The following is a 12,688-nucleotide window of genomic DNA, read 5'->3' as shown; positions in this document are numbered from 1 at the left end:
TTAAAAGAGGGTTCGTTCTGAGGCTACTTGCACTTCCCTGTTCCCTGTTTATGTGTAACAGGGCATCTGACATGATGTCCACATTGGTTCTATGCCCATTATTTCTGGCCAGTGACATTTGGGGTGATTTGAAAAATTTTTATCTTTTTAAAGAAATTCTAAAGGATTTGCCATAAGTGTATATTGTTTAATGTAGTTTTTATAAAACTACAGAATAAATTTGCTCAAAAATAAAAGGAAAGATGTAACTTTATTGTGAAGTTAACAATAGAGACTCTGGATTGACGGAACGGAGATTTGTCACTAGTTTTAGACAGAGTGCTAGGTGAAAACTAGGCTCTTGGTGCGGAATGACTGCTGCGGCCCGAATGGCTTTGGGACTGACCTGACTTGGGATGGGGAATGGGAAAGGAGACAGACTGGGGGGGCTGTGCCCTCTGATGGAGACACATTAGCAGCCGGGGAACAGGATATTGTGCTGCTGATCCAGGAGGTGGGTTTGTTATAAAGCCGGAAGAGGAAGGGGTTAGCTAACCTTGGCAGGGCCTCTGTGGGGGGTAGTCTTCAGCCTGCAGTCATCTGGGAGGGGGAGGCTGCGGTCAGCTTTCTGCACACACTGCTAACATTTGTACTGTGGCCAAGGGGAAGGCCTTGGCATTCCCATGGGTCTGAGGCCCTGGGATCCATGACATGGTGGTGCTCTCCATGGATGACTGAGATGGATTTACCTTGATCATATAATTTCTGCCACTGTCATCAGAAAATAGTCTACTTCTTTTCACTTGGTTCAGTACTGGCCCGGCAACCTGTCTTGGCCAGCAGATTGTAGTGGGAGTGACTCTGCGTCTTCCTAGTGTGGCTTCACGACAATGGTAGGTTCTGCCTCACATCTCTGAAGGCTTCCTCGGCCACACCAGCTGCCAAGAGAAAGCCTGCCTACTCCTTAAGGAACATGCCACGCGGGAGGAGGCTCTATAATCATTCCAGCCATTCCAGCCTCAGTCAAGCTTTCTCCTAAATGAAATCCAATGGTGCTTCAGAGCCACTCAGCTGCCCTGTCCAATTCTAGATCCTGAGAACAACAAGCATATAACGAAGCTGTTTCTTTAAGCCATCAGTTAAAGCATATTTGCATGTGCATCAGACACAATCCTTTCTTTTAAAATATTTATTACATTCATTCATTTAATTTTGAAGGGCAAGTACCACGTATGAAAGCAAGGGCATCTACTTGTGGGCATCAAACATCTATGGTGTGGGCTCTGGGGAACAGAACTTAGGTCACCAGACTTGGTGTGAGTGCCTTCACCCACTGACCCATCTCAAGCTCCAGGGATAATCCTTTCTGCAAGCTGGACTTCAGATATAGAAATGAGATAAAGAAAAAAAAGATAAAGATTTTATTGCTTTTATTGTAATAGTGATGCTATAATTCAAACACATCAAGAAAATCCACAGACTGGAGAGATGGCTCAGTGGTTAAGACTACTTGTTGCTCTTCCAGAGGACCAGGTTCGATTCCCAGCACCCACATGTACACTGTCCTGTAACTCTAGTCCTAGGGGATCTGCTGCCCTCTGCTGGCCTCTCTGGACACCAGGCAGGCATGTGGTGCATGGTACAAGAGCAGGCAAAACACCCATGCACATAAAATAAATAAAAATAAATCCACTTTTCAGAGACATCTAGAAGTCAAACTCTGATGTGTATTGCACTCTTCCTTCTCTTTTTTAAAGGATTTATTTATTGTTACTCTACGTGCACTTGTGTTTAGCCTGCACGTGTGTCTGTGTGAGGGTGTCAGCTCTTGGAGTTATAGACAGTTGTGAGCTGCCATGTGGCTGGTGGGAGTTGAACCTGGGTCCTCTGGAAGAGCAATCAGTGCTCCTAACTGCTGAGCCATCTCTCCAGCCCTTGCACTCTTCTCTTGACAGACATTTTTATTTATATGTACCAATCTTATAGCCTGGGTTTCCATGGCAAAGCACTGTGTGAACATCTTCAATGTGCTTACACAGCTCCTCTGACAGCCTTTCTGTTTACTTCCTATGGTGGGAGGTGTGGAGAGGAGACAGAGAATGCTGCTGTCACTTGGCATCACCAGGCACAGAACAGGCCACAGTCAAACACTTCATGATGAAAGCAAAGCACGGCTCTTTAGTCATCATATTGGGGTGAATTCTAGAATTGGGTGAGAGGCTAAGCAGGCCTCCTGAGCAATTTAATAGTGTTGAGCACTGTCAAATTATTACCCAGACTGTGCTGTCCTCAGTCGATTCTAGGCCGCTCTCCCCTCACATGTTCTCTGCAGCATGACTTTAGTGCCCACAGAAATCCACTGTTAGTTCAGGAGGCACATGCACTGAATTTACTAGTCATCTCTATTCTTGGTCTTCAGTTTGAGAGAGCTCATCAAGCTGAAAGTGGGGTGAAGCAGGTTTCACAATTAGCATCCTTGCTTTTTATACACTATTGTTGACTGTTTCTTCAGACAGATGTATTTGGTTCCAGAAAATTGAGCCTTATGGTGACTCCGCCTCTCTGTAATTATCCACAGATGTCCCTATATCTCCATCTGGATGTATAGAGCCCTCAATGTAATTAGAATGTAAAAGTCCTTAGATTTGTTCCATCACGCAGGCAGGCAGAAGAGTGGAGTGAGGCTCTCCACCTGAGCATTTGGTTGTTTCATTCACTCTCCGAGATCCCCTGTACAGACACCGAAGGAAGCATGGCAGGAGCAGCTTGGGCTCTCAGGGAAAACAGACTGTGGCTTGAACCTTGCACACCACTTGTCAGGAAGTTTGGTATTGGACTGGTATTCCAGTCTTAGCTTTGTCTCCCCATGGTAATGACCAAGGAATCCTCTTCTTAGAAAGAGTCCCTTAATGGTTGGGAAAACTGAGCTGTGACCAAGTGTGGAGGCAGAGAAGAAAGCTGAGAAGCTGCAAGGCCCTGGGACTGCCGGAGGACTGGAGGGCACTGATGGGAGAAGCCCACAGGAGCTCGCCCAGGTGTTCAGGTGACAGGCTGCCTCCACACCCAGCAAGCTTGGACTCACTAACTGAAAGGAATGGCGCCAGCTTGCTCCAAAGTCCATTCAGAAGCAGATGCTTTTGATGAATAGCAAGATGGTGACACAGAGGAAAAGCCTCCTGCATCCAGGGTGAGGAAGAGAGCCATTATGCACCAGCCTGCTACCTCAGGAAAGGGTGCCTGGAGAGAGAACTCTCCTGGAAATATCTATGACCAGGAGAGCTAAGTGTTGGGCACAGAACTGGGGTTGAGGTTGGTGGAAAATTAAAGGGACGTTTCCTTTCTAACAGAATGCAGGGCTGTCTTTGGATGTACCTTTCCTTTTTTATTTTTTAAGAATTGAGTAGTAGTAGGGCTGGAGAGATGGCTCAGAAGTTAAGAATACTGGATGTCCTTCCAGATGTCCTGAGTTCAATTCCCAGCAACCACAAGGTAGCTCATAACCATCTATAGTGAGACCTGGCGCCCTCTTCTGGCATGCAGGTGAATATACAGAGAGAGCACTCACATACATTAAATAAATAAACAAACAACTAAATAAGAACTGAATAGTACATGAATAGAGGAATAAGCGATAAGTTGGGTTTTACATACAGATGTCAAGACATTTGCTAATTTTGTAGTTTCATGTGATTAGTTTCTAAAAGTTAGAGATGATAAGGAAGTATGAAACACACAAAAAATTGTAAGGGTTAAGTGCAGTCATGGAACATACAATAAATGAGAATGTTTGCTAGAGAACCCAGAACATAGTGCCTCTTGAATGAATATCACCTATTGTGTGTGTGTGTGTGTGTGTGTGTGTGTGTGTGTGTGTGTGTGTGTGTGTGTGTGTGTGTCTAATACAGCCAGGAAAAAAAGCCAAAGAAATGAGTGCCAATAAATCAATTATTTTAGCAAGTTTGATAGAGGTAAGTAAAAAGCTGTTGACTTTATACACTAAATAACAGAACCCAAGCTGAATTATATTTCAACTATTGTTGCATTTCCATTTTCTTTAATTAATTAACATCCCCCCAGACAAGATTTTGCCATAAAGCTCAGGCTGGCCTCGAACTCATGATCCCTCTGCTTAGTGAAGAACTGAGATTACTGGAATGTGCCACTACACTTGGCTTTTTAACTGTATTATAATTCTAATTTATTTCTATCAAGAAAAATAAGGTACATGTGTTTATGCACATGCTTTGTACATATCAACTGCCATCTTTTAAAATCAGTCTATGATTTGGGGGTGGGTCTGAAGTTATGATTAAAAGGCTTTTCCCTTTTATGATGCAAATGGATTAAAACTATAAGAATAGATATTTTTAAATGGGTAATTGTGCTATTTACAATTATTTCAAGGTATTTTTAATCTTCTAAAAACAATGTGAGGACATTTGCTAGGGATGACCTCACTCGTGCCTTCTCCTGTTTATACAATGGGATCCACTTGTTTATTTGAAAATTGAAAATTACCAACCACTTGGTTATTTGGACATAAGTGAAAGAGAAATACATTTAAAATGAAACTTTTATGTAACTGAAACAATTTAAACAAACGCTACCGCTCAGTTCATGCAATAGAAACAGTTAAAAGGTCAGTGGCACCAACTCTAAGTGGAAAGTGGACAAGTGTAAATGAAAAGGGCTTGAAAGACGGTTTTAAATGGGCAGAACATGAAAAAGAGCCCCTTTTTTTTGGTCTCACAACCCAGGAGGGCAAAAAGCTCACAAGTAGAAATAAATAGGCAAAACGTCATTAACCAAATCCCAAATCCTCACCTGTAAAGTGAGAAAGTTGGCTGTACTGTCTCAAAAGTTTTTCCCATCCCTTAAAGCCTTTTATTTTATTCAATACCATCTAGGCGCGCACACACACACACACACACACACACACACACACACACACACAAATTTCCTTTGCTCTGTATGATTGTTCTACATGTTTTAAGTATTGTTATAGCAAAGGCAGTGAAAAAATAACCTTTGGCTGGGCACCCTTTAAAATGATTTGTTCTCCTTTCAGCCTTATTTATAAAGGTTTTCAGATGCTGCTCCTCACAGACGAAGCCCAGCGTGATGCAGCTACTTCCAATAGCATCTGCTACTATGAAGCCAAGGAAAAAGCCACTTTCACCTACAGCATCAGGTCTAGGGAGTTTTCTGTTGCTATTAAGGTGTGAATGGTTCTCTGAAGCCATTTAGCAACAACCAACGTTTTTAGCAGCAACAATCAAGCCTGTGCTGTGTCAAAGCACATCAGACGGCTGGCATTCCATGCCTGGAACAAGCGCTATTGCTCATTATGCGAATACATAATGAAAGGATGTGGGCAAAGAACAGAATGTGAATTGGAAGCTGACTTCTGAATGTTCTAGGCAGCAGGACTGGGCTGAAACACTCATTCTAATTTCAAGAGACAATTCCAAAGTAGTTCTCAAGAGAAAGGACGAGGTATTTTTCAAATATTTGTTCAATATGAATGGGTGGGGGTTGCCAAAAATGACTTTTTATGCTGGCTTGCGATCTCTTGGAGGGAAGTCAGCCTGAGTCACTGGATACATCAAAGGTAGGGAGTCCAGTGAATGGAAAGACTGCTGGCTGTGTGAGCAAGCCCGATACCTGTGCTCATCTGCCCACTGCTGGCCTCAGCCTCCTTTTAATTACAATAAAGCAGCTGGAAGCACTGCTTACTGGAGTCTTCGATTACCTTGATTGCTTGGTCATTATCTCTAATCAGCTGCTGCTTCTCATCTTCAAACTTTTGTATAGCATCCTGGAGCCGCCTTTCTGCAGCAAGCTGCTGCCGGCTGCTCTCCTCTTTCAGAGAGGAAATGGTTGTCTGAAGTTCTGCTATGATCTAAAATGAAAACAGCATGCTGTAACTTCAAATTCTCCAGCGAGAGGCATCTATTTTATATGTATTTATGCTCAACAAAAGAATGAATTTGGCAAAACTCTATTCCACAAACTGAACATTTTCAATTAACATATCACTCAGGATAATGCACAGAATTCCACACAATAAAAGACTACAATAAAACTGTGGATGGTGAACAACTGCTGAACCAAATATATTTGGAAGGCGTTTCCACTCTAACATTCCATGATATTTACTCATCAGAAGAAAGAACATCTGTGATCCCAAAAAAATGAAAAGCGGCAGATTGTATTCTACTGAGAAATAAACTTAAGAGTGAGAAAGGCTGCTCTGACTTTTTTAAGACTTTGTACGCCCATCACCTACCAGTCCCCCACACCCCATGACCACCACTTACCACCCACCACCATCACCACCACCCATCCCCCACCCCAACATCTACCACCACCTCCTACCCATCACCCCCCATCACTACTACGACAACCCACCACCACCTTCTACCTACCACCACCAAGCTCCCAGCAAGCTAAGTAAGTTCATTCTTCATGGTCACCCAATTCTACATGGGTTTTGGGTTTTAACTAATGTTTATGTAGTGTGTTGAGATTTGAAGTTTTTATATTATTTGCTACTGTGGGATAAGTATAGGTTATTAACTCTCTTTTCAAAATGAGAAAACAGACAAAAAGAGAGGTCAACTCTTTTACATTGTTGACGACTTCCAGCTACGGAGATGCATAAGAACCGAAGCACACAGGTAGCTGCATCCTCCAATGAGCCACTTTCATTTTTGCTTTGAACTGCACACACTCAAGAAAGCTGATTCTGGCTCATGTAGTGAGTGCCTTTCACAGACACACTCCGGAGCTTCCTCCACACTTTGGAGTTAGTTCCCTTCCGGGTTCCCACCAGCCTCTCAAATGAACATCTCATGAGGACAGGGACGCAATAGGCGCACTGAGTGATGCCCTTCCTTTGCTTTGGATGTAGCTACTTCCTTTCAATTTCAATAGCAAGGGTTTGTCGTTCATTTGTTTGTTTTTGAAAGCAGGAAATGGCTGTTTCTCCTAATAAAAGAAATGGCATTGGTGCTCACACTACTGCTCTGTGAGAGGGACTGTAGTTGCTAAGAAACACTGGGCTTGGTTATCTTTCTTGATCTCAGTTTCCCACAAAACAGGAGCACAGCATCAAAAGACAAAGGACAGAAGCTGTATAGCGGTCCATAAGTAGAAATATTAGTTGTCACAATGGACACAAACAGCATTGTTATAATAAATATGGAATGTTCACACTTAGTGTACAAACTTGCTGTAACAAAGTTTAAAAATTTAATCAAATGTTAAGATTAGTTTTGAAATGCTAACATTCCTAAGAGCAGTGTGAGAATATTAAACGACCCCTCTGCTGTGGGTGGAGGAATTCCCTTACCAAAAACAGAACAGTGTTGATCTATTTTGAGAATTTTGATTAAATGTTGCTTCCATGCTACAAATGTCACATCTGTTCAGTGACTTTTCATAGTACCTCCCTGAAGTGGTAAAGGTTAGAGAGCAAATGTCAGAACTGAAGCACGGAAGCACCAGCTCCTGGAAGTTACAGGGCCAGAGGAGCTAGGGATAAGAAAGCCAGATTTCTTCAACCTACCATGAAATTGAAGACTGGTGTTTTATGGGAACCTGGAGGCAAACAATGAACACAAGTTAGTACGTGAGTGTCTCAAACTGAGTGAGGCATAACTTCACAGAAGTGGGTGTTTAGCTGTGGTGTGATTTAGTGCTCTGCAAGTTTATCGTATGCACCCATCTGGGTATCTATCATAGTCAGGTAATCTACTTTGAAAGTACTTATTTTCTTTTTAAAAATACTAGCATTGAGCAAATCAGCAGTGAGAGTTGAGGCAGGAGGATCAGGAGTTCAAGGCCAGTTTCAGCTACATGGTGAGTTGGATGCTAACTGGGTTACATGAGACCTTGCCTCAAAAAAAAAAAAAAAAAAAAAAAAAAAAAAAAAAATTGAGATTACCATAGCTAAAGTTGAAGATAAAAATATTTTGGGGGTATTTTAAATGATTTTAAGGGCTCAAGACCAAGATAGTCCTCATTTTAAAAAGATTCTGGACAATGCACAAAAAAGAAATGAGTGTGGGTTTTGAAAGGAACTGCAAGTGATGCTCCAAGGAAGGCACATTCTTTAGGGAGAAGGATAATAAGACTTCTGTAGGGGAAATGGAATTATATTTGTAAAACTGTTTTTACAACTTATAAAGGTGACATAAGGAAATGTCAAACATTTGAGGTGAAACACTTTAGCTAGACAAGTGGGCTGATTACTAGGGAGGAGACAATGTCACCTAAAAAAAGGGTCACTTAAGAAAAAAATTTATTATTCCAGATTAAGAAGTAGTCAGAATACAAGGTTAACAAGCAATGTTTAGCTGAGGAACACAACATTTATGTCTATTCACTTATCACCTGGAAAGCTGAACTCACATATTCTATCCTTTCCATAAATAATGGTGAAAAGTTTCTGGGGAAAAAAGGAATTATAAGCAATCATAATTGGGAGTCTTGTTTGAATAGAATAATAATTAAAGAACATAAAATGTCACAGCTGGGCATGGTGGCACATGCCTATAATCCCAGCACTCAGGGGCAGAGGCAGGCAGATCTCTGTGAGTTCGAAGCCAGCCTGGTCTACAAAGTGGGTTCAGGACAGCCAGGGCTGCACAGAGACACCTTGTCACTAAATGCTCACTCACAGTAAGGAGTGCCTCAGGACATCTTACGGAGATCTGAGCAATCAACACTCTGGCAAACAACAGGGGCTATTTTGGGAGGGTGCTATAAGCAGCCTCACCCATGAAAGCAAGAATGGTTGTTAATATTTGTTAAACAGTGAGACTTTATATAGATCTTATTTAAAGTCTTTACAGAATTTAAAATAGAGGTTAAATTTCACCTTTAAATCATTCTATTTTTTTTTTTTCCCAGATTTTGGTACAGATTGAAAATTTTCTAAAACTCTTCCTCCAAGTTCAATAGCCAACACAAACCATACCTAGAAAGGACAGGAGGGCACTGGGGCTCCTCAAAATAAACAGGAAGGCAGAGCCCCTTGCTCCCCTCTACTTTCTGGCATGGCCCCTGGACATAGTTGGGGCCTGTGGCATACTTCAGAGGCATTATCTCCACCATGAAGGGGGGAAGCAAACCAGGGTAGTGGCGTGGCTTGATTGGCACGGGGTGGGTTCAACTGGCAGCCGGTCTTCTTCAGCAAATTGGGACTACCTTATTTTGGAAAATGAAGAGTAGGGAACTGAACTGAGCATAGGATATATGCTAAGACTAAGAAGGCAAGGTTCCTAGCTAATATTCAGACAAAAAGAACAAAATGTGACTGAGAGAAACAGCATGACAGAGACAATGCCTCCCTGGTTGTTATGGTGGAGGCTGCGTGACTCACTCAGGGACTGTGCCTGGGGTTAAGTGCACATGGTCTACTAGGTCCAAAGCTGGATAAAATCTCAAAGATCAAGTAACTTCCTTTCCAGAAGGAAGAGATTTCAAATATTTTCCAAATTTAAGCTGCTGCTGGAGTGCCAATGGATCCATCACTAATGTATTCACATTAGCACTGCTCTTGAGAGGAGGATTTTTAAATCCTGATAAACACGCTGAAGCAACTTTGCTTCTGGCACTTTCACCAGCTTGATGAGATATGCGTTGCGATTCCACCAAACTAGCATCTGAAAGCAGAAACAGCCTATGTTTCTGTTTTTGTTGTTTTGTTGTTTACTTTTTGTTTTTTAATGTTCATTTAAAAATTTGTTTCTCAGCAGTAATTGGCAGTGTAGACTAATGTTTTCAAATGCCAACCCATGGCTATAAATACTCACTGTATCAGAGATGGGCACAGATGGGCACTGTTATCAGTGCCTTTCATTTGACAGCCTGTTAGTCCTCATTTTTCTGGCATCACATTGCTCTTTAGTTTATGAAATGATTACAGGGCAAGATAGCTACTGATTATTTCTCATGTCCTTCTCTTTAATGTCTTGAAGAAAAATAGCACACATGTACATTTCCAAATTTTATGGAGAAATTTCATCAGTCCTTAAACACACAAAGCATGGTGTCTGATGAAAAAAATTTCCTCTTTTTTCTAGACCTTTCCTTGGCCCCCTTCTCCTTTTTCTATTGAAATGTTCACACACCTAAGGTTGCTAACGGCTATTAAATGTTTCATTACATACAAGGCACTGTGTGCTTTGGATGTTGGTTCTACTTACTAGTTAAAACTGTCTTAAGAGATAAGTAATGATCTCCCCTTGACTAATGAGGAAACTAAATGCCAGAGGTGGCAGTAAACCCACTCAAGGTCCCACAGGTGGCATGACTGGCTGGTATTCCAGTCCATCCCTGTGGATTCCAGGCTTAGGCTTTCCTCTATGCTAACATTTAGTTTGCTTTAATGTCACTAATGGGGCTTCTGCACTCATTCTGTAGCCAAACCTAAGCTCCTATTTACAATCTTGTTAGGCAAGCATTTTTACTAGTTAGCTTCCTTCTTAGTGTCTGTATCTTCCATCTCAAATAAAGCAAAAATAAATACCATGCCAAGCTTCAATTTTTCATGTTTCTGTTTAAACATCAATTTGGGAGTGTTAAGGTTTCTTTCAGCTGGTTATAAGCATCGTTTTCAGCAGATTAACAAGGACGTTTCTTCCTGAAGGGGCTGGAACAATGGCAACCAAGCCATAATCATCTCTCATATAAACACACATGACTGTTCAATTAAACAGAAACTTCTGGCTTTCTTAATGGCATGAGAATTATATAACATGCTCATTTTAGGAATAATTACAGAATTGACATTTCCTGATAACTACATTCAAAGTTTTGCTGTATTAGGAAGGTGAAGCATCAGGCCAGACTGGTGTGTCAAAGGTCAAGACTGCCACTTTGAAGTCAGAGCCAGGCTGTGTCCTGGCTTAGTCACTTGCTAACTCCTATGATCTCATCTCTCTGATCTCAGTTGTCTGCCCTCTACTGCTGAGTTTCATCCCCAGCCCTTAACTCTCAGTTTTCTCAACTGGAAACATGGAGCCAGTAAGGAAGACTGAAGGAAGTCACTAGGTTTATGCCCAGAAATGTTGAATATTACCATGTGTTCTGCTGCTCCTATTATGAGGCAATTCATAAAATGTTACATGAATTGAAGTGTACGTGCCATTGTATAAGGCAATGACACTAAAGCCAACTTAAAGTCATTAGACATGAAAACTGTAAAATGAAATGGCTTAGTTACCCATCTACAAAGTGAAGGTAAGCAGTGTTCATTTCTACAAGAGCTCACAGAACTCTAGAGGGTTGGGACTCCCTAACTGAAGCTATTGGAAAATGGACCAACTCGTGCAGCAAAAATTCGGCAAGCACCACCCCCTCAAGCAGAGACGGTGTTCAACTGTTGTCTTCCTGACAGTAAAACTGCCAGAGTTAACAACAAACAAGCACAGATGCAGCAATTCTTTTCCACCCTCCAGAAGAAGCCAGCAGTTGAGGCTGATTTAACCTAGATTTGTCTGTCATTTTGCATTAGTCAAGTAGCTCATGGGTGCAATGAGTTAGAATATTGAAAAAAAAAAAGTACAGATGTTATCAACCTGCTTACATCACAAATGTAGGCGTGTATCTCTTGCCGTTGTGAAATGTGTTTCGGCCTGGGCTTGTTCAAGTGTGCTAGCTGGTTTTACAACATCTCTCTCTCTCTCTCCTCTTTCCTCTCTCTCCTTCTCTCTCTCTTCTCCTCTCCTCTCTCCCTCTCCCTCTCTCTCTTTCTCTCTGTGAATATGATGTATGTGTGTGTTTGGTGTGTTGGCTCAATATGCACAATTGTTCTTAATTTTAATAAGATTGAAATATTAAAAACCTATTTTATTTGTCTACCCATAAAATATGATACTAATCCATGAAAAACTGACAAGGATTGAAGTACAAAGGCTTTGCTGCGCTGGACTTATTTCTGCTTTTTGCTTAGGGTTTACTGTTTTGTTTTGTGTCTTTGACCCGTCCTTACCTGGGAAGACTTGGCAAGCTTCTGAGTGTATTCCTTCTCGATATGCTTCAGCCTGCTGTTGGCCTGCAAAACACACGTACACGAACACACACACACAGTGACCTGTGAGCTTGGTATCTCTTCCACATGCCTATCACCAGGCAGCTGGGATGCTTGCCAGCTGCACCGCCCTTCTGGGCAGCCAGAAAACCACAGGGCTTGTCTTTGATCTGACGCCAAGTATTCATCACTGAAGAAGCAAGCAAGGAAAAAAAAAAGAGAGATCTCTCCTGCCAATTACTAGACAAACATCAGACTTCTGTGGATAGAAGAAAAGGGGAGAAGGAAAGACAGAAATAGACATAGCAAGTGTGACGGCTCAAAGGCAAAGGAAGGGGGAGAATGAAGAAACAGGAAAGGAGAGGAAGACAAATGGGACAAGAACCGGAGGACGAGGAAGGGAAGGAAGGTGGTAAATTGAATGCTCTTTTACCTTAGTTTAAAAAGAAAAATAGGTGTTCTCAGACAAAGGCAGATGTGAAAAGTTCAGACCACTAAGCAGAGTTGAGCCCCTACTTGGCTGAACACACAAGAGCAATCTTTTGAAGTGACAAATATATCTAAATCAAACAGTTTTATATGCTGGAACTAGGGTAGCCTTCCCAGAATAAGTCCACATTGCTTAGAGCATGATTATCCTTCTGTTGCCCATGTCTTAGCCCTGGGATG

The 12,688-nt window shown here is 41.8% G+C and overlaps 1 protein-coding gene across 1 annotated transcript in view; it reads right to left on the bottom strand.

The window, feature by feature from the left end:
- Cep112 (centrosomal protein 112) overlaps positions 1 to 12,688 on the bottom strand; it is a 444,738-nt gene that overhangs the window by 145,864 nt on the left and 286,186 nt on the right. The window contains exons 21-22 of the mRNA XM_051158947.1: positions 11,981 to 12,043; positions 5,732 to 5,881 (exon numbers count right to left, since the gene is read on the bottom strand). Coding sequence (XP_051014904.1) covers positions 5,732 to 5,881; positions 11,981 to 12,043 — 213 coding nt within the window. The remainder of the gene's footprint in view (positions 1 to 5,731; positions 5,882 to 11,980; positions 12,044 to 12,688) is intronic.

Source organism: Acomys russatus, chromosome 16 (genome assembly GCF_903995435.1).
Source record: "Acomys russatus chromosome 16, mAcoRus1.1, whole genome shotgun sequence".
In the NCBI taxonomy this organism is placed as follows: Eukaryota; Metazoa; Chordata; class Mammalia; order Rodentia; family Muridae; genus Acomys; species Acomys russatus.
This window is presented reverse-complemented; position numbering and strand designations above follow the sequence as displayed.